Here is a 27,926-nt window from a genome sequence, read left to right on the forward strand (position 1 = left end):
ATGAAAAAAGATCTGGGGGTAATTGTGCACTCAGATATTAAGTTCTCTGTTCAGTACAGAGCAGAGAACTTGATATCTGATCAGAGAACTTAATATTTTTATGAGGTAGGCAGCTGAAGGTTTTGTGGGGTACCCATCATTTTAAATACCTTCAAGGCATTAAACCCTGAATATCTTCAAACTCTCAGAATGCCGAGTTCATTCTTAATGTCCCTGCACTCTTTGCATGCTTGCGCATGCACACACACATGCACGCACGTACACAAAGTGCACACGCTCCCTTTGGCTATATCATGTACTTCCAGTAAATTCCATAAAAATTCAACAAGTCCTTGAGGTTGTCACAGATATTCTCTTAGATATGCCAGACAAGCTGTACTTGCTACCTGGGATCTAAAACGGTGATGGAACTGATATTCGGGTGACATTCAAGTCAAGTGGACCCAATTCCGGTGAAGTCCGGACGGTCTGTGACAGCCAAATCCTCTGCTTGCACCTTCACGATGTTGGGGCTTTTAGTAATCCTGGGTATAACCTCCATGCACAAGTACATGGTGGGAGACCACCCAGGTGTGAACTAACGTAAGCAGGGGTTTTAGGTGTGGTGCCCACACCACATGGAGGAATGCCACCCCTCTATGTTACCAGGCAGTACTAGGTGGTAGATGACTCTCATCAACCGGTGCAATACCACCACTTTGCTTATTGGAGGCTTGAAGTGGTGGAACCCACGTTTAGTCTCTAGAGATAAGTTCCGGTCAATCCTTCCCCATCTCTTCCATCATGCAGTATGATTGATGACTTTTGAGGTTATGATGAACGTCGTGGCGAGATCCAACATTCCTTACATTTCGAGGGTACAGCTCTAAAACGGTGTTCGCAGGCCGGCCGCTAGTTAGTACACCGGACCGAACCTATTGGTAACTCTCTAGGAGGCTTCCGGATCAGCTAGTGTATAATCTTGCTACCTCTACTCTGCCAGATAGTGACTAGAGGGAGTCCAAGTTGTGTGTATGTGGGGAGCATGGTCAAGGCCACGTTATGTCAAGTATCTGGGTATATTCTTACCAACTGTTCGCCATATCCAAAAATTTCATTATTTTATACAGAATGTCCCACCAACTTTTTCTTACTATTGAATACACCATGAATTGTCAAACTAATAGAGCAAGCTTATCTGCGAAAAGATCTAAGCCTCACAAACACTTCCTAATCCATTTCATAAATATACGTGGTCTCAATTCTAATCTCAACGATGTCCATTTCCACTTGCAGTCTGCCAAACCCCATGTACTTTTTCTGACAGAATCTCAGTTATCGGTTGATTTAACCACTGCTCATCTCAGATGCCCAAATTATTCGCTGTATGATTCCTTTCACCTCAAAGGTGGTACTTGTGCATATGTCCGTTCTGATATTCCCTGTTAGAGACTTGGCAATTTGGAATCTCCTCTCTTTGATCTTCTCTGGCTTAAAATCTCTCTACCTCATTGTGTCAAATTCATCTGTTGTCTCTTCCTTTCTCCCAACTCCACTAATCACTTGGAACTCTGACTTCTTCTCTTTGCAACTTGACTCCTTCAAACAAGCTCTGCAGGAAATGGAAATTTGTTCGTGCAAACTGGGCAAAATTTCGATCATCAATCTCTCTTGACGAGGAAAAAATCCAGCTCCAGAATATTGATAATGTAACAGATTACATCACATCACATCTCCTAAAAGTGGCCAAGGACACAATACCATTATCAAATCCCCCCTGATTGCAAGCATTATAATTACTGGTGGAATGACGAGTGCACAAAAGCAAAAATCAAAGCCTGGAATTTATTTCGGCGATGTCCAACCGTAACCAATCTCATTAATTATATGAAGCAAAGAGCAAAAGCACGATTTGTACAAAGGCAAGCCAAGAAAGAATCCTGGACCCGTTTTGCATTGTCCTTTAACAGAAACACTAATCCGAAAACTATATGGAAAAAAAAATTAGACAGTTATCTGGTAAATTTCCTACTATACCTTCTCGAATCCTCTTCTGGAAAGGGCAAGATCTATCCAGTTCCTTAGATATTGTTAATGCTTTGGGCAATACTTTTGCTGAAATATCAGTGGCATCAGCATATTCTACATCATTCCAACGAATTAAAAACACTAGAGAGAAAAGCATGCCATAAAATTTCAAACCACCCATACTCTTCCATATAACAAACCTCTGCAATAATCTGAACTTCTACTTCAACACCTCGATGACAAAGCTTTACGCCTGCTTCTGGTTTTTTACAATCGTATATTTTTAGAAAATATTTTTCCAACTTCTTGGCATCACTCTACTGTTTTGGCATTCCTAAAACCTGGGAAAGATCCAACTAACCCCTATAGCTATAGACCAATCTTTCTCTCAAGCTGCCTGAGCAAAATCCAAAATTCTGGTTTTTTACAATCGTATATTTTTAGAAAATATTTTTCCAACTTCTTGGCATCACTCTACTGTTTTGGCATTCCTAAAACCTGGGAAAGATCCAACTAACCCCTATAGCTATAGACCAATCTTTCTCTCAAGCTGCCTGAGCAAAATCCTTGAAAAAATTGTCCACAGAAGACTCGTATGGATCATTGAGTCACAACATCTAATGAGGTATAGCCAATATGGCTTTCATAAAAATAGGTCATGCTTAGATCTTATGGTCAAGGCTGAATTCGCCATTCGAAATGCCTTTGTTAAATGTGAACATCTTGTAATGGTTTCAATAGATATCGAGAAGGCTTTTGACACTACGTGGCGGCATGGCATACTTAGTGATCTTTACTCTCTTGGTCTGCGAGGCAACCTTCCTATATTTGTTCAGAACTTCCTACGTACTAGATTGTTTCAAGTTCAGTACGAACATGCCCTCTACAAAACGTTTATACAGGAAGGAGGAGTACAACAGGGATCAGTACTGAGTGCCACTTTGTTTGCTCTTAGAATAGATTCCATCACCAATGAGCTTCCAAATACAGTTGAGACCTACCTTTATGCAGATGATCTTTCCATCTCCTGCCATTCCCAAAACATGAGGTCTATTGAACGGTAGCTCCAGATATCACTTAATAAAATATGACAGTGGGCCAGCCTCAATGGCTATCGACTCTCGCAGCAGAAAACAGTTGCTATCCATTTTTGTAGACAGCGCAAACTTCATCCGGATCCTGAACTTCAAATTTATAATGTCTCCATCCCGGTCACTAATAGCATCAGATTTCTAGGATTAACACTTGATAATAAGTTAAATTTTATAGACCACATTAAAAATGTACATACTTCCTGTCTAAAAAAAGTTAAATATACTCAGAGCTTTATCCTCCCAAACATATCGGGTCGCAGATCGTACATCTCTGCTTCGGCTATATCGGGCATTAATCAGATCCCACCTTGATTATGGAGCTCCCATCTATGATTCAGCCAGATTGAGTGCATTGCATTGGCTTGATCCAATTCAGCACAGTACTTTGAGACTTTCACTCGGTGCTTTGAGAACATCACCAGCACATAGTCTCTACATTGATGCCCATGAACCCCCACTAACTTTACATAGGAAAACACTGTTATTGAAGTATGCTGTCAAGATACAAAGCTGTGCCATGCATCCGACTCAGTCATACCTGTTCAATCCACCATTAGAAAACCTTTTCAGAAATAAACCAAGCATAGTAAAGCCAGCTGGTCTTCGCCTTCTTGAACTGATGCAAATTTGGAATGTTTCCATCCATTCCGTAAAGCAGGTAGCAACTTATACTCAACCTCCATGGACTCCTCCTCCTCTTCCAATCTGTGACACTTACCTCTGTCAATGGAGAAAGAACATTTTACAAACATCAAATATCAAACAACTTCATGAAGCTCACACTCAAAAATACTTTGACTTTTCTCCAATTTATACAGACGGCTCTAAATCTAATTCAAACGTTGGAGTGGCTGCAGTGTTTCCAAATACCGTTATTTCAGCATCCTTGCCATCTGAATTCAGTATCTTCTCAGCTGAGTTATATGCAATCAAACTAGCTTTACAGAATCTCTCTTCTGACTGTGCTTTAAAATCTGTTATTTACACTGATTCCCTCAGCTCAATCTTGGCTTCATGTAACCCCTTAGATAAAGTACACCCTGTTCTAGACGAAATAAAAAGCATATTACTACAAATTGAAGAATGCCATCAACTGGTCACCTGCTGGATTCCAGCTCATTCTGGCATTTTGGGCAATGAACTGACTGATAAAGCTGCAAAAAATCCAACTAACTTTGACTTAACTAATATCTCTGTTCCACCATCAGACTATGCATTAACCATTCAGGCTGCATGCCTGTCAAAATGGACAGCAATATGGCACTCTTAAATTAATAATAAACTCTTTCAATTTAAACACGATCCAAAAATTTGGCGCTCCAGTGTCCGCACATCAAGATGAGAAGAGGTAGTCCTTTCAAGGGTATAGGACATACTAACGGCCTCCGTAGCCAAGTGGGCAGGAGCGGGAGTGCAGTAGCACACACACATACTCTTTGAGTAGACCGGGGTTCAAGCCCCTGACTGCTGAATACGGTCGATCTGCCAACCCGCACTGGACCAGCGTGGCAGATTATGGTCCATTTCCCTCAGCATGAATTGTTGAGGAGGCTTCCACCCTGCAGTGGGTTGATAATGGCTGCACTTTTTTTTTTTTTTTTTTGTTTATCTGACCCACCTTTATTTACTCACAGGGAACGACCCGCCACAGTGACCACTTTGTAATATAAATTTGAGTATTAAACACATTCTCATTGACTGCCCTTACTATGAACAAGACAGAACTTCAACCCTGCTATCACTGGTTAATCTTCGTAGACCAATAACTTTAGAGAATCTCATTGGAGACGATGCAGATATTTCCGAATTTTTCAACTTCTTAAAGCAAACTGGACTTTTTAATCAATTCTGAATTTATGAAACTTTTTCATTTCTTTTTATAATAAATGAATAGGCACATTATTGCCAAAGTAGCTTATGCACCATCAAACCCCCATATCAACAACAACAAGCAACTTGACTTTCTCCAGTCCAATGTTCCTAACAGTGAAGTAATTTTCCTTGGTGATTTTAATATTCACAACTCCAGCTGGTTGAGATGCTGAGGCTTTTGAAATTACTAATGACCTTGCACAGATTGTTCATTTACCTACAAGAATACCGGACAATCCTAATCATACAGCCAACATGCTTGATCATTTTCTCGCAAACAACCCTTCTATGTACACAGTCGAAGTGAGAGGTCCTTTAGGCACTTCAGATCACAACTTGCTGATTGTCTCTTCTCCAATGGAGCCTTTATCTCATGGCTATTCCCAAGCTCATGTTGTTTAGCATTTCAAGAATGCAAAATAGGATGACCTGTGAAATTTCTTTTCTTTTCCTTGTTCGGGTTACTCTTTCAAAACTTCTGATGTCAGCGTTTGCTCAGATCGTGTCAGTGAAATTATTCTTGCAGGAATGGAATCCTTTATCCCACCCTCCACTTTAAAATCTCGTCCTTTATCTAAACCTTGGTTTTCCAATAAATTTGTTAAGGCTGTTCAAGAGAAGAATGTTGCGTATCGTAATTGGCTTGTTTCTAATTCTTCAGTCTCATTTTCTGCCTACACCAAAGCTTGTAACAATTGTAAAGCAGTTATTAATTATTCCAAACTAGAGTTTGAACAGGCTAAGAGTAGAAAACTTGCTTCTTGGCCTAATGGTAGCCGAGCATTCTGGTCTCTTGCCAAAGCTATTGGCTGCAACTTTTGCCCATCTCTGCTCCCACCTCTGTCCAAACCAGATGGTTCGGTTGTCACTTCAGCCAAGGAGAAAGCTGACCTGCTAGCATCCTATTTTTCTTCCAACTCATGTATTAATGATCTTGGTAAAATACCTCCCACCATTCCCAACACACTTCATTCAATGCCTCCTGTGGTCTTCTGTCAAAAGGATGTCAGAAGGATTTTGACGAATCTTGATGCTAAGAAAGCTCCAGGTCCCAATGGTATTTCTCCACTTGTTCTCAAAACCTGTGCTCCGGAACTTACTCTTACTCTTATTCTTTGCCGCGTTTTTTCACTTTCTTATTCCAAAGTTGTTTTTCCTTCTGCTTGGAAATTTGTTGATATCCAGCCAGTTCCTAAAAAGGGTGACAAATCCCTCCCATCCAATTATCATCCTATTGCAATTACTTATACTCTTTCTAAAGTAATGGAGAAATCAATTAACCGCCAACTCTTAAACTACATAGAATCCTTCCGTCTGATCAACGATCACCAGTATGGATTCCGTCAGTGTCGATCCACTGGTGATATTCTGGCTTATGTTACCCATTAATGGGTAACAAAAGCCAATTCAATGGAAAGGTTCGGTGAAACACAAGTAGTTGCTCTTGACATCTCAAAGGCTTTCGATTGTGTTTGGCATAAAGGTCTTCTAAACAAGCTTCTATCTTATGGTTTACCAACTGTTTTTTGTAATTGTTTATCCAGTTTTCTCTCTGATCGCTCACTTAGGGTGATGGTAGATGGCTCTCTCTCTGTCTTCTAACGTCTCCACCAATGCCGGTATCCCCCAAGGTTCAGTTCTTTCTCCCACTCTTTTTCTCTTGTATATTAATGACCTTCTTCCATTGACTGGAAATCCTATCCATAGTTTTGCCGATGATAGCCCATTGCATTCCACTTTCCATTTTGAGAAACCTTGCCCTGCTTAATCAGCTTCAACCTCTCGAAAATCTGCTACCAATTCCTTAAATGCCGATCTTCAGGTAATTCTCCAGTGGGGCAAAGACAACTTAGTTGATTTCAACCCTTCTAAAACTCAGTCTTGTCTTATATCTTGCAAAAAGGATTCTTCGGTTGCTGTTTATCTTTAGTGACACTCTGATTTCTAGGCAAAATGATATATCTCTTTCGGGGATTATCCTGACTTCTAAACACTCTTGGCACAATCACATTACAAATATTGCTTCCTCTGCATCTAAAAAACTTGGTTTTCTCTTTCGCTCTCGGCATTACTTTTCTTCTAAACAGCTACTCACTCTGTATAAATTGCAAATCCACCCTACCATGGAATATTGTTCCCACATCTGGTGTGGTGCCCCCAAAACTCTCTCGGGCTTCTTGATTCCATTCAGAAGAGGGCAGTTAGGTTAATTAATGATTCATCTCTAACAGAGTCTCTCCACTTGCTGTCTCATAGACGTACTGTTTCTGCTGCATGCCTTTTCTACAGATACTTCCATGGGCACTGTTCTTCTGAATTGGCTTCTATAATTCCTGCTCTCTTTCTCTCTCTTTCAATACAGTCCGAACACGTGCAGCCACCAGCCAACATCCATTTACTGTCCAACTTCAAACTCACAGAACCAACTTTTCCCCTTCCTCGTTTATTCATTCAACTGCCGTTTTCTGAAACAACTTTCCTTCGTACGTATTTCCTGAAAATTACAGTCTACAGAAGTTCAAGTCCAATGTCAAGAAATATCTTCTTTTGTCTTCTCAGCCTCCAACCCAAGCACGGTACTAAGTACTGTAGGTTCTAATATCTCTCGTGTTTGGGGTTTACATAAAAAAAAAGTAGTACATTTTGTTGTAAGGCTGTGATTCATAGAATTTTCCTATTGAGTTCTTCCTGAGTACAGCACTCCCACTACTTGGAGCCTTTTGCTTTGCTTCTATAATCTGAGGCATGCTTTCCATTTAATTTGAGAATACTAAACTAAGAGATATCTAAATACAATATTACTTATTGCATTACCAACTTTATATTATTATCCATATATTGTGCTGCCAAGTTTATGTTATGCATATATTACGCTCTCAGGTTTACATTATTATGCCTATATTATGCTATACAGTTATATTCATAATTTTATAATTTAATAGCCTTACTAAAAACATTTCTAATAGTAATGATAGTCCTACAAAAGAATTGTGAAATTATGATATGAAAAGGAATACAAAATCACAATGTGATTATTACTGATGTTTGTAGTAAAATTACCTCTTACTATGACACTAATTATTTAGCAGTTTTGAGGCCCTGTTAAGGAAATTTTTGACTACTTTTTTACAAATACTTGGACACTGGTTATTCAGCAGTTTCAAACCCTATGTAAGGAAATTTTTACCTATTTTATCAAATTTATGCAGTTGTTATTTTTAACACAAAAATAACAACTGCATAAATAGTTTTAAATAAAAATACAACATAAAGCAATAATTTTTAATTAATAAAATGTCTACTTAGCAGAGTTGAAATAATGGCACCTAGTTCGTGGTTACTTTTGAACCAGAAGGCCTGTAAAATCCTGTAATTTTGGACATGGTATTTTTTGTTAATATTATTATAAAAATGTATAACAAAGTAACCATTCCCTTAATGTGTGTTTTTTTTATTGTGTTTAATTTATTTTCAGTTATTATTAGTATTAAAATGGCAGAAGGATTCAAGGAAAAAAATTCTTCAACTTCTTCCATCTAGTTCTTCTTTAATTTATATATGCTCCCTCTTTTTGGAAGGCTATAGTTGATAATTGTTCCAAGTTGATTGCCCTTTGACTAAAGGCAAATTAATGCTAGTTAATTAAAATATAATAAAATATCAGGCACCACACCATTGAATGAATTTTTAGTTTATTGTCAATTTTAAAAGAAATTCCAGAAATAAATCGAAATGTTCTCATAAGTTTAGCAGATTCTTATCATTGTTAGGCAGTGGGCAGTCACAGAGAGTAGATAGTTCTCCCTTTGCTCTATAGGTGGGTTGATTAAAGGATAATGGATTAGTGGAATGGATAAAGAAATCTTTGAATAAAGAATTCAGTAGACTATTGCTTTTGCTTAATTTTTTTAATATTTTACTTTTGATAAGTATAATGTACATTTAATTTATTTAATTTATTAATAAATTTATTGTACAAATATATAATAAATTATTTATAGCATTTTAAATTTGATATATATTTGCTATTGGTACCAGTTATTATTCTATAGCAGTGGTGATTGTTGTTGTTGTTATTCTGTTTTTAGGAGCATTAGCAACTAAGGCCATATTGCTCCGGGATATGCGGTGGTCATTCCCTAACCTTTCCGCATCCTCCGTATTTGGTGGTGACGGGCTCAAACCCCGGTCTAATCAAGAAACATGTGCTACGCACTGCTGCTCCTTCCCACCTGGCTGCGGAGGCACCCTAGCAGTGGTGAATAACATTGAATTGTTGTATTCAATAAATACATAATTTGCTTCAGTTTTATGCATTTAGATATATATTATAATGTCAGTAACAAAATTAATTCTCAGATATGGATATATTTTTTTTTTCATTTTATTTGGATGAAATATGTTTTTAGCATTTCTTAAATATAGAATTTGTTTATTAGTTGTCCAGCTGGTTTGATGAATTACGCCAAGAGTTGCAGAGTGATGAAGTTGCAGATAGCGTTGATGGTGCCGAACAGCTTATAGAACAGTTCACCCAACAGAGAGATTCCACAGTGGACGCAGCAGTTAGTACAATCAGTGAAGGTGAAGCACTTTTGGAAGAGCTAAGGTAGGTGAAATAAAAAAAAAATTCCTTATTAACAGTGATGAGTTTACTAATTGTTTCATTTAGTACCTTCCTCGCATAATGGATTCATACACGTACGTATAATTAAATTTATTAATAAGAAAAATGAAATTCAAATTCAAGATGAAATTACAAAATTACAATTCCAGTAACAAAAAAATTGCAATATTTTATTCTTGTAATATTTAATGAGAGATTTGATACTGTTTATTTTTATCAGTGAATTGATATCTGGATTAATATTTGTCACAGAAATGCACAGAGTATTTTCTAACTTTCCATCAGAAATCCCATTAATTCAAAAATATATATAATAAATGGCAGGCTGTTTATTCTGTATACTTTGAAAACAACCATGGGCCAGGGGTTGCCCACTCCTGCTTTAAAGGATTAGTAGTTGCCTGGTGTCTTTTTTTTTTTTTTTTTTTTTAAATACTGAATTATTAAGTCACATTTCATTCACATAAACAAATGGTTATTCACTTTCTCTGTATTGACATATACTTCTTATATCTCTTATTCGCTTTCCTTTTTTCTTTTAATATTAGATGACTGGATTTATGTTTACTCCATATATATCCTAGTCATTTTATAATACTTCTTAAACTTGTGCTACTTTCATTAAATGTTTCATCTTCTTTCAAGTTTTCAATTATTGCCCTTATTGTTGGAAATGCTTGATTTGCCACATGAAATGAGTTAATATTATTAGCTATATGGTGTAAGGAAGCCTGAGGCTTATGCTGCACCAGCCAAAAAAAAAATTCCTGAGTTACCCTGAGAGAGAGAGAGAGAGAGAGAGAGAGAGAGAGAGAGAGAGAGAGAGAGAGAGAGAGAGAGAGAGAGAGAAGGAATCACCAAGAAAGAGAAGATGATATCCAGCTCAGGACCCTGGGTGTGCCAAGCCCATACTCACCAGATGTGAGCCTTATGTTTATATCATAATAATTGATTTCAGTTATGAGATGAATGTAATGGCTCTTTTTAGGTGATTTAAAAGACTCACCAGTTTTATCAACTTTTGTCTTCTCATTTCTTGTTCAAAGCACACTCTGTCTTGACAGTGCAGTCAGTGAAGACATCAATTCAACTGTTTTGCAAACAGGAATCATAGGAGTTTTATTTTCAGTTTCCTTTTCACAAAATGTGATTACACGGGAAACAATTTCTCTTCCTTGACTATGGAAAACTTTAATTTTAATATTTTGTATAATCTCTTTTTTGCCAACTTAATTTCAGAATAAATTAGTTACATTTTCAGTTAACAAAGGACATTCGCATAACACTAGACATTTTATATTACATATGAAATGTCCAGCCTATTAATCCCGAAAGGGATTAATGGGCTTGATTATAGACTCGATTCTGACTGGATGAACTTATATGCAAGCAAACTTGACAAGAGCAGTATATATCTAGAGATAAGTTTCTCCCCATAAATTGGAGCAGTGTGGTATTGCCCCAATGTCATGCTACTTTAATTTGTATAGCAGTCTTTTGTATGGAACATTATCAAAAGCTTTATTTATATCTAAATATATGATGTCAAAATTGTTTGTACCCACTTCTTTTGTTACTGTTTCATAGTTAATTGGTCTGACAGGAGCCATCCCCCATCAAAAACCCATGCAGTGATTTCCAATACTGAAATCTGAATATATGATGTCAAAATTGTTTACATTTAGTTTCTTTGTTATTGCATCACTGTAGCTAGTTAGATTAGTCAGGCAGGATCCCTTCATCAAAAACTCATGCTGTGATTTCTGTATAGTTCCATTCCTGATAAGGTGACCCTGCAATATTTCATTAACCACTGACTATTATTTTCCTTGTTACAGAAGTCATGCTTAGAGGTCCATAATTGGTTTTTGTGTTGCCCTTTGATCCCTCTTTGTGAATAGAAGAAAGAATTTGCACATCTCCAAAATGTAGGAATCTCTACTGAATTCAAGGATGCTGTCATAATTGTGACTAAAGATTTTATTACCTCTTTTGCTACTTCTGATATTGATATCGAAATTAACAGTGGGCCCTGCACTGAGTCCGATGGACTCCACTAATGCCATTGTCCAAGAACAGTACCCATTGAGAGAGAGAGAGAGAAGTAGAAGTAGAAAGGAATCACCAAGAAGGAGAAGAATGATAATATCCCGCTCAGGACACTGGGTTTGCCAGGGTCCTGAGCTGGATATCATCATTCTTCTCTTTCTTGGTGATTCGTTTCTACTTCTCTTTCTCTGGATAACTCGAGAATTTTTTTTTTTTTTTTGGCTGGTGCAGCATAAGCCTCAGGCTTCCTTGCACCATATGGCTAATAATAATAATAACCACTGTCTTCTCTATGGCAGTAACTTGCCCTTAATGATGCACACTGCTCCAGTTTGTACAGTGGTCGTTCATGAAGAACAGTGGCAAAAGCTTTAGTAAAGTCTATGATGTCAGAGTTATATTTTGCAATCATTTCCTTTGTTACTCTTCATAGTAACTAATCAGACTTGTTACATAAGCAACTCTCCTTAACAAATGCATGCTTTGATTTCCATAAAATCATGCTCCTGTAAAGATGATCCAGCAGTACTTCTTTAAACTCTAACTCCATTATTTTTCCAAGGAACAGAAGTTAATCTTACAGGTCTGAAATTACTCACTTCTGTGGATCTTTATGAAGATTTTACTGTAATATGTCATTATGTCATTATGCAAAATGCAAATGGTAGCTATGAAAAAACGAGGGTCTGTTTGTATGGAAGGCGTGTATGTAGATATTGTTCGTCAGTTTGTAAGTTGTTGTAGCTGATGCATGCAATTTTGAAATGAATTTGTAACCAAAGTAAAATGGCATTATTCATGTAGAGATTTTTATTAACTGATTTAATAATAACATTATAGCCAAGTCATTGTTATTGTTATTTCTGACATTGCTTTAACTGAGTTTGACTGTATTTATTTGACACACACACACTGCATTTTACTTTATTTTTTATTTTATGTAAGCATCTGCAATTAATTTCATAGCAAAATGTGAAAAATTCTCTAACATTAGACAGGGTAGAAATAAAGGTAAATTTAATAATTTTAATCAAACCTACTTCTTTTCAGTCATGCTCACTCTGTTTATTTTCTGCCTACCACTTTCAGCTGTTCTAAAATGAAGTCAAACTGATCTTTTAAGGGCACAAAGGGTGATATTGTTGTACACGTTGGCACCAGTGACATTAAGAGTAGAAGATCTGCAGATTTACTTAACAAGTACAGGTCAATGTTGCAAAAAAGTCGTGAGTTAGGGATAAATTTGAAAGTGTCTGCAATTCCGCCCAGACACGATAGGAGGGAGTACATGATGAGAGCTTTGTCAATCAATTCGGCCCTGGTGGGAATATGCAAGGCTCAAGGGGTTAGAATTTTTTTCAGCGTGGTCTGTGCTTGTTAACAGGAGAGATTGTTTCTACAGGGATGGGATACACTTAAATATAAGGTGTGCAAGAATATTTGCTGATGCTATCGAGGCAGTGACATCGAGGGTTTCAGGGATTGATGGCAGTGATCGTGAAACAGGTGGGCATATGGGATGTGTTCGAGTAACTAAGGATAAGAATTGGTGCATGTATACTAATGCTGAGAAGTATAGTAAATAAATTTGATCAATTTAAAATGTTGGTGAAGACATCAAAGGCAGATATTGTTGGGATATCTGAGACGTGGTGTCACACAGATATTAGGAATGCAGAATTGGAATTTGGGGAGTACAATGTGTACAGAAAGGATTGACAGGCTTGGAAGAGAGGAGGTGTTATGCTCTTAATTAGGAAAAACATAAAATCAAAAGAAGTGCATCAAGTTGACATAGATGAACAGTGCAATGTTGAGTCAGTTTGGTGTGGCATAAGCATTGCGAAAGCAAAAATAAGAGTAGGAGTGCATTATAGGCCTAATGACTCGAATGAGTACAATGAAAAATTGTACAGAGAAATAGAGTGGGCTAGTTAATCAGAATGTCTTCTAATGGGGATTTTAACTTCCCAGATATTGACTGAGACTTGTGGGTTGGTCACTCACACACTAGTAAGACCTTTGTGGATTTATTGGATGATTGTTTTCTGCAGCAGCATGTTTGAGAGGCAACCAGAGAGGGTAATACTCTTCATTTGGTTATCAGCAGTGATCATTCGTGTATTAAGAATTTGCAGATAAAGGAACTACTAGGTGGCAGTGATCACAGTGTACTGATGAGGGATTTACTTAAAGATATAATTACCATCAGGGGTAAAGGAAAGGGTGTTTTATTCCGTAAAGGTAACTATAGTCTCAGACAATTTTTGAATTCTGTACAGTGGGATCAACTGATGATGTTACCAACAGCAAATTAATCGTGGAAGCTACTAAAATTGAACAATATTAAAAAATAATGTTCAAGGTTTAGGCCTAAATGGTTTTAAAATGAACTAATGAGACTTGTGGCAGAGAAGAAAATGCATGGAATGCATATAAATTATCAGGTGACTCAGAAGCCTATGGCAGATATAAACTAGTCTGTAATCAAGTCACAAAGGAGGTTAGGCAGGCGAAAGCAGATTACGAGAAATCTTTGGCAAAGGATGCTAAGAAAGACAGCAAGGATTTCTTTACTTATATAAACTCTAGAAGGAAAGGGATAAATCAGATTGGACCACTTTATTATTATTATTATTATTAGCCATATAGTGCAAGGAAGCCTGAGGCTTATGGTGCACCAGCTAAAAAAAAATTCGAATTACCCTGAGAGAGAGAGAGAGAGAGAGAGAGAGAGAATCACCAAGAAAGAGAAGAATGGTGATATCCAGCTCAGGACCCTGGGTGTGCCAAGCCCATACTTACCAGATATGAGCCCCTGGGGTTCATTTAACATAGATGAGTTGACTGTTGATGATCCTGCTCAGATACAAACAAACTGAATAAGTATTCCCACATGAGGAGTTATTAAGGTTTAAAAATGCCAGAAGGTTATCAAATTGTAGCAGGGTTCTTAATGATTTTGTAATAACTGAGAGCAAAGTGGAAGAGAAATTGTTGAAGTCAAACCTAAGAAATCCACCTGGGTTGGATGGGATCTATCCAGTTATATTAAAGGAGGCGGCTAAGGAAGTAAGCAAACCCTTAGCCATAATTATGTGAGCATCCTTGGACTCAAGGATGATCCTCACAGACTGGAGATGTGCAAATGTTTCCCCAATTCACAAAGGGCAATCGAAGGGTGGCACGAGTAGTTTAACTTCTGTTCTGTTCTGGGTAAAATAATGGAGTCACTGGTTAAAGATGCATTGCAGGATCATCTAGACAAGACTGCAGCAATAATTCAGACATAGCATGGGTTTGTTAAGGGAAAGTTTTGTCTGACAAATTTGATTGGATATTATGATGTGGATACAAAGGAACTGGATGCAAAAAATAATTTTGATATCATGTACTTGGATTTCAGGAAAGCTTTTGACACTGTTGCGCATGGATCGCTACTGTTCAAATTGGAGCAGAATGTTATTAAGGGTAAGTTGCTACACTGGATAAAAGGATGGTTGAGTGGGAGAAGACAGAGGATGGTAATCAATGGGCGCTGCTCTTCATGGACTAATGTTATTAGTTGAGTCCCACAGGGTTCGGTGTTGGGTCCACTGTTGTCTTGTATATTTATCAATGATATTAATGAAGGTATATCAGGCTTAGTGTCGAAGTTTGAAAATGATACAAAGGTTGGCAGGGTTGTTAATGGCAGTGTGCTACTGCAACAGGATATAGAAAATTTGGGAAGATGGGCTGAGAAGTGGCAGAGAAGGGCAACAAGATTGGTGAGGGGAATGAAGGGATCCTCTTACCAAGAGAGGCTTAAGTTCTGCAAATTGCAGCACCTGGAGACTAAGCACCTGTGAGGGGATGTGATTGAAGTGTATAAGGCCTTGAATGAGTTGAGCACACTGAATTCTGATGGGATTCTTCCACTTGTTTAGATTAAAAACCTAAGGGGGCATAAAGAGGGCATCAAATTGAGGAAAGAGAGATTTAGAATAGATGTGCGGAAATTTGCCTTTAGCCTGCAGGTGGTTAATTGCTGGAACAAACTTCTATCTGTCATTGTGGAAGTTGATAGGTTAAATAAATTTAAGGAGGAACTGGAGAAACATTTAGAGGGAATGGTTGTGTAAAATTTTTTTTTTTTTTTTTTTGCTGATGCTGCATAAGCTTATACGCTTGCTTGCTTGCATCACATGCCACTATTACTACCACTACCACCTGTTTGTGCTGAAAGAGAGAAATGTCACCCCCTTTTTTTTTTTTTTGTATAGATTACAAATATTAAGGATTACCAGTATGTCGAGGGTAAATCATGTTGAACTAACTTAGTAGGCTATTTTGACACAGTTACTCATGAACTGGAATTAGGGAATAATTTCAACATGTTTATTTGGATTTTAGCAAAGCCTTTGACTCTGTCCCTCATGAGAGGTTACTGTATAAGCTTGAACAGGTTGGGATTACCTGTAATATTCTAAGATGTATTGCTATGTGGCTTCAGGGCAGAAGGCAGGGGGTTGTGATTAATGGATGTTCTTTAGATTGGTGTAATATCAGGAATGGGATTCATCAAGAATCGGTTCTTGGACCACTGTTTCTCATTTTCATAAATTACATCAACAGAAGGATAGAAGGCATGATGTCAAAATTTGCAGATGACGTAAGATTGGCAGAGTCGTTAATGGTCAGTCCCAATGGTTAGCACTGTTTCAGGATGACTTGAACAGACTTCAGAGATGGTCAGAGAAGTGGTAGCTATGTTTTAATGCTGCTAAATGCAAAGTGTTAATCTTAGAGAATAGCAACCCACGAATAAATTATACAATTGGTGGGGTTGAATTAAAAAACAGTGGAGAAGGAACGGGATCTGGGAGTTACAATACGGGCAGATATGAAGTTTTCTGAACAGTGTAAACAGGTAGCCAAAAAGCCCATGGTGTCCTATTGATGATTTATCGAATGACATCCTGTAGAGATAGGGAGGTCATAATCCCTCTGTATAAGGCAGTTTCAAGACTGCAAATGGAATACTGTGGGGGTATGGAGATCTCATCTGAAAAAAGACACCGAGCTTCTTGAAAGGGTCCAAAGATGGGCAACTTGAATGGTGAGATTGACAGAAGGACGTCCGTATGAAGAAAGGCTCTGAGTGTGTGGGCTAACAGAGCTTGGTATTCAGGAACCTCAGAGGTGTCCAGATTGAGGTATAAGCTCTGAGAGGGATTAGTAAAATGAATTAAGGTGGAACTCTCACTGTTCTAAACAGTGGTAGAATTGGGGGGGGGGGAATCCCTGGAGCCACATTACACTGGAATAATGTATGAACCCCAGTTCCAGTTCTGGAATTGTTCTAAACAATTCCACAACTAGGGGTCATAAATTCAAATTATAGGGCTTGAGGTTTAGATTAGATTGTAGGAAGTTTTCTTTTAGCCATTGATAGCTGGAACAAGGTGCCCTCATGGGCAGTTGAGGCTGACAATTGAAAAAATTCAAAGATCTGCTGGATATTTGTGAGGAGTATCCAGTGTGAGGAGTGAAACATATAATTTGTGTTTTTTTATCTACTTGTTTGGTCCCTCCCCCAATTCTCTTCTTCTCCAGTGCAGCAAAAAATTACAATCTACAGAAGTTCAAGTCCAATGTCAACAAATATCTTCTTTCGTCTTCTCAAGCACGGTAATAAGTACTATAGGTTCTAATACCTCTCGTGTTTGGGGTAAAAAAAAAAAAAAAAGTCTGTGACTTCCTTTTTACTATATGGTGACTACCATTACTATTAAACATCAAATAATATAATATTTAAAAATCTGAATACTCATTCTTTAACAGATATGCATTTATCATGCAGCTCATGTACATTAAGCTGCATGACTGTTATGGTGACAACAAACTTATCAATCTGTGTTATTATACACAAGAAATTTCTCCCTAGTACAATTGTTATTCTTCTCATAGTGATTAAATCATCTCTCCCAACAAAACTGAAAGATTAATAACATTTTAAATAAAAGAATTTTGAAAATTCTCTACACTACAAAAAGAGAATCTGCCTAAAAATTTCAACTAGTTAATATTGTTTGTTTAAATATTTCAAACTTTGTTAAATCAAAACATATTTTAGTCCCTTGAACCTCAAATTAATCAGGTTTTATTGTATACCTTTTGAACGTTATCATAAAGAAGGTGCAATTTTAAATATTTGACTTAAATATGGGGGTTTTTTTAGGGATTTTATAGTTGCAGTTTTAAATATTTGACTTTTTACAACCAATTAATAAATATTTCAGGAATGTCAATTAATTAGCATATATTCTGCTTTATATATAATCAGAAATTGCATGTGACCTTATTCAAGAATAGGGCTTGCATAAAACCGAGAAATTTCAAAACCGAGTTTAACCGAAGTTTATTCTTAAAACCGGTTTTAAAACCGATTTTCTCAGACTTAGGGAAAATAATTAAAAGCTTATAACACAAGTATTTATTTTATCTTGGGTAGATTGTACAAATCGTAATCAAATCTTTTAAACAAATCTATCACCTCTTATAGTTAAAAAAATTAAAATGCTCCAAAAAGGTAACCAGTTTGAGATTATACAAAAAAATAAGAAGCCCTATAATAATAATAAATAAATAAAAATAAACAGCCTGGGGAAATTACTTTACTATTTATTGCTCAGTTTTTTTCTGAAAATGGCCCTTTAAAAAACACAGTATATTAAGCATTTTTCCTGATAGAATTGACCTTATTTTTGTGTTAAAGAGACCAGTGATCGAAAACACTCTCAGATTGGACACTTGTTGGTTTAATGGTCAGCAGTGCCCTATAAACTTTCTCCAGCTTTTCACTTCTGCTGCTAGTTGCCTCCGAAATTTTAAATTCTTTGCTGATTTCCAATTCACTCTGATATTTTGAAGGCTCTTCAGTTAATCTCTTTCATATCATACTCTCTAATAATCACTATCATACTCTCATATGAGTGTATCTCCGACATCGGAACTAGATGAGTCTTTGTTTTCTTCTAAAAGAACAGTTCGTTTATTTTCAGTTTCTTCATTCAACGCTAAGACTCCTTCCGAATGTTTTGCAAATAATCTCTGATAAATCTCTTCAGCATGCTTTTTCAAAACTTGCTTACTTGGAAAATCAAAAGTTCTTGAACCTGAATCTTCTTTCCTAACCTTTTTGGGGTTGTGTAGATAGCTCAGCAAAGCCACAGTTTGGCAATTTCGTCTTGCATTGTAACGCTGCAAAGTCTTTGGTGAAACTTTAAAGCAAATGGGGTTTCTGCTGTATCAAGCTTAGCAAGCAGAAATTCTATTGAAGACTCTGCTTTAAGTAAGTCTGTATCTTCTGAGGTTATAGCCTTCAGAATCATTTCAACTGGTCGCAAAGTTTCACACAGCAATTCAAGTGTTTTCCAGTTATCGTCAGACACAGCTTCAGTTGACAGTACTGCACATAGAGCATATGGAATGCAATTTTTCAATTTCAAAAATCTCTCAATCATACAAAAAAAAGAATGTGCTATCCCATCTAGTCTTGCAATCTAATATAAGTTTATATTCTTTCCCATTAAATTTTGCTTTAACAAAATTTTGTAATATGTCATTTTTGGTAGGCGATTTTCGAAAAAGCTTGCAAATTTTTCTGACTTTGTTAATAGTTTGTGCAATATTGGCCATCAGATTGAAGAAATAAATGAGCTCACTGGTAAAGTCGGTTTGATAAAGCATGCCTTGCTGTCTTTCTTCAACTTCTTCATCATCACTACTTCCTTCATTATTTTCATTTTTTTTCTTCATTGTCTTTGGGAGACTCAGAGACTGTCGCACCATAATTGATTGCTTTTCCATAAAGTACATCTATAACTGACAGATGTATACAATGGGCTATACATTGTTGATGATTACGCGTAAATTTCCTGCCAAACTTAATCATCATTGCTGCTACGTCGGTGGTGCAGGCAACAATATCCTCATCCAAGTTTTAACCAAATTCCTTCAAGTGTCCATTCACAATTTGCTCAGTTCTTCTGCTATCAAGTGAACCATTAATCTCAATAAGACCTAACGACCAATGATTGTCTTTTGAATGCACATTTATATTCATATACCTTTTATTTTGTATAGACGTATATTCGTCTAGAGTCAATGAATACCGTGCACCCGAAACCAATGAATTTTTGAAATGCTGAATGAGTTCTTCTTTCTTAGTTTTATAATAATTCAGAACCATATTTTTAATTCCATTCACTGAGGCTGGTGGTAATTTATCGTATTTATTTCTCTGAAGCTGAAGGCTTGATTGTATAAACTCACTCTTGGCAATTGAATTAAAAGAAAATCCATCTAAAGCAGCTAATTTTGAAATCTCTTCTTCAATAGATTTTTTAACGATAAAGTTTTCTAATGTTCTTACCATTTTTACGGGAGGTTCACTGTTATCTTGTTTAATGTCAATCTGATTCATTTTCTTTAAATGCAACATCAAAGATGATGTAGATCCTCCAGACGACTTCATTATCTTCTGACATTTCGAACATTGTGCTTCATCTTTGCTTTTTCAAGCAAAATAATTCCATACATTTGATTTCATCTTAGACATATTAAGAGTAATAAATATTAATTAGTAGGAATTTATATCACCGGCAATTTTAAATAAAAATATTGAAGATAACAAAGGCACAATACTATGCGTCACTCCCGCAAGCACTGAATGAAGAGTCTAAACAAGGCAAGTTTCAAAAGATACAGGTGGGAAGATAAAAGATACCCCTCCTAGATTTGGGCCACTTGCCCATGAGATTCGTACCTAAACATAAAATAAAATAAAATAAAAACATGTTTAAAACATAAAGCAGTTGAATGATCCAGATAAACGAACAAACAAAAGAAAATGTGCATAACAAAAAACTATATTCGAGGGCTAACTAAAAAAAATATTCGAATCCGGTTTTAGAAGCTCGGTTTCGGTTTTAACAACTCAATATGAAAACCGGATTTAACCGGTTTATAAAACCGGTTTGCAAGCCCTATTCAAGAACCATAAATAATGTATATAATTATGTAAAATAATGTATAAACCAAAAATAATTCTTTCAATTACTTTATGTTCCTAAACATTGCAGGAAGTAATGAAGTATGCTATCCCTTAAACCATAAATGATTTTTTCAATTACTTTCTTATGTCCCTAAACATTGCAGGAAGTAATGAAATATGCTATTTCTTCTAAAGGACTGGCTTAGCTTTTTATTTCATTTTGTTTTTTCAAGAATTATTGTAATTTTAATATTATATAATCCTGTTGTTAAGTAGGAGTGCAGGTATGATGCCTGAAACAGATAACACAGGTTCATATTCAGCCGTGGAAGGAACCTTGGAGACCCTTAGTAGGACAAGAGAAGAATTGGAGGATTTGTGGGCAACTAGAAAATTAAAGTTGGATTTGTGCCTTCAACTACGACTCTTCGAGAGGGATGCTCTTGAGGTGCATTACTGTATATTCTCTTTTTATTGCCAAAGTGATTAAACCTTACATTTATTAATAGTTTAACATCAATTAATAGTTTAACATGTTGGTATGACAGTACCCCAGTTACTTACAATACAGACCTTTTATATCTTGTTTAAATATGTTAATAATTGTCTCCTTATACATTTTAATTATAACAAGTGATGTCTTTTTGTTGAGAACAGTAGTAAAATTAATGCCAAATTAAAATTCTGCAGAAGTGGTATGATTTGTTTATTTGTGATATTTTGCTTCTTTCATAATAACTTTCCTGTATTAGGAAGAAAACCACTTGGAAGAATCTATTGGCTTTATATAGCGAATTGCGAAGGAGTTGGAGCTCCTTTTTTTTTTTTTTTTTTTTTTTTTCAGTTTGTATAGTGTGTAATGATCCTCCTCCTCTTTTTCTTCTTCTGTTTCTGTCTGAGAATTATCAGAATTGCTTATAGGTTTGCCTTGCTGAGTATGAGTTTACTCAGTCAAAGAAAACTGTGTCAAATCTACCACTTGACACAGTTTTCTTTGACTTTTACGAGCTTGCATATTACTTTTCAGTTTACTTGGGTAAGAACTTTTTTCATGGACTTTCATCTTTAGCAAAACGAAAAATTAACTGTTTTATATATTGAATTGTAATAAACAATTGTTCCTGGATAAATAGTTTGATCGCAGATATATATAATGTCATACTTCGATGTGCTTAGTGCTTAAGAGAACTTGAGAACACTTTTGTATATTAGAAATATTAGAGAAAACATATCGCAGAAAGAGAAAGTGCAGTGAGTGGATGGGTGAAGTGGGGAAAGCCTCCCCCCTTCCCTTCAATGCTATATAAGCTTGCTTCCTTTCATCATATGCTGCTAACCTGCTATGGTTAGTTTTAGGGTATTTGTCTCCCCGTGCTGCTGTTTTAAAATCGGAAAATGAGTTCCTGGTTTTAAAACAGCAGAAATGTGGGGGGGGGGGAATAAACACCCTAACTGAGACATAGCATAGCAGACTAGGCATGCCAATCAGTGCTACTCGCAACAATCCACCAGAAGGGGTACACGCTTATACGTTTTAGCCAAAAAAGTTTAGTAAGTTTATAAATAAAAGTACTGGCTTTAAAATCTGAGGGACTACCTCATTTTTTGTTAAAATCCAGCCCCTTTCCACGCAACAAAGGTCCAGATATGGATTCTCCAAAACTTTTTTTCTGTGTGTACCACAAATAAACGACATCTTCGAGGGATGGGTCATTTTTCGCTTTTTTTTTTTTTTTTTTGCACCATCAGAATCAAGTTTTGGTGCAAACTTTAATAAAAATTTTTTCCTTGTTGTTTTTAATGTCTCTTATGGTTGGCCTTCCAACCTAATAAAATTTTGCTAACGAAGACCCTTTGAAAGTCTGTTTAAAATCTTCAATTCAGTTATTAAAAATTTCTCTTTCCTTTTAAAAGACAAAGAAAACTATAGTATGATAAATAAATAAAACTCTGTTCAGAATCTTTTTACTCCCTATCTCACTTGCACATATCGTGTTAGTTGTAATTCTGCATGCCATGTTCTTGTTTTTGATTGACGCTTATCATTTTTTACTGTTTTGATTTTACAACTCCCAAAAAAATGTCAGTGAAATATCAAAATTACAAGGTGTGTTGAATAGCAGATTACAAAGTGTTATGTACGTAAGTGTAAATTTATTTTTATTTTGCTAACCTGCAGATAATATTCCTCAGATTTTCACATACAGTCAGTCCTCGTATAGCACGATAGTTGTGTTCCTAGAAACCCTTGTGCAATGCAAAATCATGCAATATAAACAACAGGCCCTAAGGGAAAAATAGGGTTAGGTGCCGACCACCCAAGATTGAACACACATTTGTATCCAAAACATTACCAAACACAATAAATAATCATAACAAAATACTTATGTATTTTATTACGACTATTACGTAATAAAATATTGCTAATGCTTTTGCTTCTATTGTAAGCAAACTTGTTTTTTGTTTGATTTTCTATCCAAACAGATGACAGCCGTTCCATCTCTTCCAATTCTTTGTGTCTTAATCTAATGGATTTTAATTACACTTTGAGTTTTTCCTGCTAGGAAAGTTGTTTTTATTTTCTCTGCAATTCTCGGCGTTGCCTCATTTAGGCCTGTAGCACGTGCAATATCACATAGTCTTTCATTTCGCTCAAAGTGTTACACAATTTCATGTTTTTTTTCTATCGACAGAGGCGGACTGGCCATAAGCCTTACCGGAGAAACCCCGGTGGCCAGTGTGATTTTGGCCATAAACTATAGTATGAGGCCACTATAAATTTTCCCGGGTAAGAATTTTTGACCCAATCTGCCTCTGTTTACCGATATTGCTTTTCTTTTTCTCTCCGAATCTGCAGTGTCTTCACCAGAACCCTTCCTTTTCACACCTTTTAAGTATTTTACTCATTTTTAAGGAATAAAGCACAATTACAAAACGAGGAGGCACGCTTGATTCACATAAACAAAGCTGCGCGCGTGTAGCAACTGAATAAACAACACCATAAAGGCAGAGATACACTATTAACACCTCACATTTTACTAAAGCACATTTATAGGGGTTACTACCATAAAACAATAAAAACAATTTCCAGTTGCATTTCTGCGAGTGGAATCTGTTATAAACTGGTAGTAAACTCTATCTAATTGAATTTGCGATTATACCGATTGCTGGAATTGTGTTGGTTTTTACGTTATTATGGTGAAATGTGTTTCCCCTTCACTGATATAAAACACAAATACATTTTCAGAATCTTCTCTTCATTCCTATCGTGTTGCGTTCAGTTGGGGGGTGATTCCGCGTTCGACTGCCATTTCTTGTAAACACAAAGGCGAATTGTGCATAAGCGAATTCGGTTCGTGTTATGAGATATCGTTCCCCTATTTATAAATCGTGTATGATCGAATTTGTGTAATGTAAACACGTGTTATACGAGGACTGACTGTATCATTTAATTCTTTTAATTGGTATGTAAAAAAAGGTGTAAATTTGTGCTTTATATCTTCATTTTTATAGCCTAGCCTAGCCCAGAGGGTCCTAACCTTTCTTGGTTCACAGCGCCCTTAGTGTCCCAGTAATTTTTTTCACGGCACCCCTAGGCCTAAAGAAACACCTAACACAGTGGTTTTTGGCCTTTTAATATATACCTATATAATAATTTTATTCTTTATATAGAGGTACTAAATAAAGCATCAATTATAGATCACCACAAAATTAAAATGATATGGTACAATGGATATCGTACACTTTTTTATAATGAAATAAATGTATAAATTTCAAAGATGGGCAACTTGAATGGTGAAATTGGCAGAAGGACGTCCATATGAGGAAAGGCTCTGAGTGTGTGGGCTAACAGAGCTTGGTATCCAGGAACCTCAGAGGTCACCAGATTGAGGTTTATAAGGCTCTGAGAGGGATTAGTAAAATGAAGGAAGGTGGAACTCTCACTGTTCTAAAAAAAATAAATAAATAATAATAATAATAATTTTAAGTAACTTAAACCGAAATTACATGGCACCCTAAGAATGTTGTTGTGGCACCCCTGTTGAAAACTACTGGCCTAGCCTGTGGATAATATTCTTCTGATTTTCTCTTATTAGAATTGCTATTTAATAGCATCAAAATTCAATTTGCAAATGTGATCACAATAACCAGCAATTACTGCAATTATTTTATGGCACCAGCATAAAAAAATAATAAAATAAATGCTGGCTCGTTCAGATTATTGATGTTTCGAATTATTGATGTTCAGGAATCGACACTTACTGTATTTATAAAAGAAGAATAATGGTTGCTTTGAATTTGATGAGTGTTGTAGGCATAAACAATTGAAACAACAATTCTAATTCTCCTTTTTACAACCAAGGATCTTTGCTGGATACTTTTTGGGCAAAATTAGGGGAACATAACATCCATGATTTCTTTTAAATGCAGAACAGCTTTAGAAAACTGGTTCTTGGGCAAGAGCAACACTTAATCTTCATTATAAAACAATGCATGTTAGGCAGAGCTAGTTCTTTTGTGAACAACTCACCACCACCACCAGAATACTAGGTTGTATGAAGTGTTAAAGCACTTCATACGACTAATCAGAGAATTCTCCAAAAAGTCGAGAATTACTTCTCACCTAGACAGAATCTTGCTTTGCAATCAATGAAATTATGAAAGCATGCAGCAGTTTTTACAACAGGTTAGCTAGTTTAACCTATCTCCATGATGTAAAACATATTGATTCAGAATTTGTGGTCAGCTCCTTGTTCCGTCAGTTTATCAGTTAAGGGTATTAATGAAGGAATGAGGATCTGTTGCCTACAAACACAATGTTAAAAGTTAGATCAAGCACTTATCCTTGTCACATCCTTAGAAAATCTGGATGTTAATTCTAGACTGATTCCTAAAAGAAAATCTGCCACTTCAGTGATCAAAAATTGAATCCAAGGAATCTGATTATTTCAGAGAAAAAACAGGGCAACTATTCCTAACTCAACCAAAAAGTGTAGCAGCTGCTCAGTAGAAGGAAAAATGGGACTTCAAATTGAAAACAATAAAGATTTTCTCTTCTCTCTCTCTCTCTCTCTCTCTCTCAAAATCGGAAAGAACCCTTCATCGAATGCATTTTTCAGGCAAATTGTAACCAATGAATTAATGAGTTGTCCGATCCCATACTGATAAGGTAAACATCAATACTCAATGCAGTATCTTCTGCCTCTAAACTTTGCACTTTATTTTCTTGCCTAAGGTTCAACATAAGTGACAGTCCTTGCATGACACTTTTGTATATTGGTTAGAAAATTCTTTATCTCGAGGAATCTATTAACTAAGCTGCTCCCATATTATCAGATGGAACTGGCGCACTTATCCATATATCTAAGAATAAAAGCTGCTTGGGAAAAAACCAAAGGCATCACTGAAGTCATTTCTTGGATATTAACGTTCCTGACTCCTTTTCTAAAGTCAATTTTTTATTCACAGTTTATATACTGGATGTCCAATTAATTTTAGGTGCCGAAGTTGAGACATGCTCTAATACTATGAGTAAAGAATTATAGATCTCAGCACCATTAAAGTAGTAGCTCTCTCCATTTTAATATTTTTTTATGCCTCTTCCAGTGTTTTCAATTGTAATTTTATAATCAGTTTCTGTCATTTTTTTAAACAGTCATAATTCAGATTGTCGTCTCACTTATAAAGAATTTAGAATATATTTCCATCATACAGTTGTTTTCATTTACATTAATTAATTAAGCCACCTTCATTTTCAAGTGGTCTGACCTTATGACCCTAGGCAGTACTAGGTGATAGGGGACTCTCGTCACTTGATATGCTGCAGCTTGAATTAGCAAAAACAGTGTGTTTTATTTCCAGAGCAAAGCTCTGGCATCTCTTAATCTCTTTTTTCTCTTCTTCCTTTTTATATATCTACTTGGCTCTTGAAAATGACACCACGGTTGTGCACTATGTGATAATATATTTATCTATTTTTATTTGTGCATTTGTGTATAATTATTTTTTTATTTTTTTTTTTATCTTTAACACACACACACACACACACACACACACACACACACACACACACACACACACACACACAACATAATTTCTTTCTTTCATTTCTCTACTCTTCTCACTCTTTGCTTTTGAATATCACTTATATTCTCTGGCACGTTATGGCCATAGATGCCGATGTGCCTAAAAAATCCCGAAAGAAACACACAAACTTATATTCACTTATACATCACACGCATGCACACTCACACATGCGTATATATGTGAAAAATAAAAAAATATTTTCTTGGGTCAGTAATATTTGTTTTAAAATTCTACAGACCATCACTTTACTTTCATTGTATTTAGCATCTTAGAGGAATATCTCAAGTAAGAAACTAACATTTGTTGTGTACAAACAATATTCTTGTCTATACCAACTAGACAGGAAATGTGACAAAATATTTTTAAAGTAGCAAAATCAAGTACATTTATAGAGAAAAAGAATAACAGGAAATGGAAGAAAATGCCAAAAACCAGTGAGACATTACTATGGCTCTCTTCATGTTTAGGGTTACTAAAAATGAAATACTTGAATGAATGGGGAAAAAAAAAGGTTTCAGAAATAATTTTTTTTTTTTTTCATGAAACCAGAAAGGTAATAGACCTATAGTATTTAGTGCTATCCATGAGTTGGATATTCAGAAGATGAAAGAAGATATCTGTTGAAATTAGACTTGAATTTCTGTAGATTGTAATTTTTGGGAAATACATACGGAGGGAGGTTGTTCTAGAAAACAGAAGTTGGAAGAATAAATGAGGAAGAAGAAATGTTGGTTCTGTGAGTTTTAAGTTGGATGGTAAAAAGATGCCGACTGGTTGTGACATGTGTATTAACTAGTTTGGATGAGAGAAGGGGAATTATCGAAGCCACTTCAGAACAACAGTACCCATGGAGGTACTATAGAAAAAGCATGCAGCAGGAACAGAACGTATATGAGACAGAGTGGAAAGACTTTGTAAGAGATGGGTTAATAATTAACCTAACTGCCATCTTTTGAATGGAGTTGAGAAGCCTGAGTGAGGTTATTAGGGCCAATGCTCTAGATATGGAACAATATTCCATGGTAGAGTAGATTTCAGATTTTTACAGTGTGAGTAATTGTTTAAAAGAAAAGTAACACCAAGAACAAAAGAGAAAATCCAGCTTTTTAGATGCAGAGGAAGCAGTGTTTGTGATGTGCTTATACCAAGA

The 27,926-nt window shown here is 36.0% G+C and overlaps 1 protein-coding gene across 3 annotated transcripts in view; it reads left to right on the top strand.

The window, feature by feature from the left end:
* The window catches only part of trio (trio Rho guanine nucleotide exchange factor), a 996,553-nt gene that overhangs the window by 431,891 nt on the left and 536,736 nt on the right, over positions 1 to 27,926 (top strand). For all 3 annotated transcript variants that reach the window (XM_090387950.1, XM_090387951.1, XM_090387952.1), the window contains exons 16-17: positions 9,413 to 9,582; positions 20,966 to 21,137. In XM_090387950.1, the coding sequence (XP_090244076.1) occupies positions 9,413 to 9,582; positions 20,966 to 21,137 (342 nt within the window). The remainder of the gene's footprint in view (positions 1 to 9,412; positions 9,583 to 20,965; positions 21,138 to 27,926) is intronic.

The sequence above is a fragment of the Mastigoproctus giganteus genome, chromosome 13 (genome assembly GCF_048544385.1).
Source record: "Mastigoproctus giganteus isolate SK-2022 chromosome 13, ASM4854438v1, whole genome shotgun sequence".
Lineage (NCBI taxonomy): Eukaryota > Metazoa > Arthropoda > Arachnida > Uropygi > Thelyphonidae > Mastigoproctus > Mastigoproctus giganteus.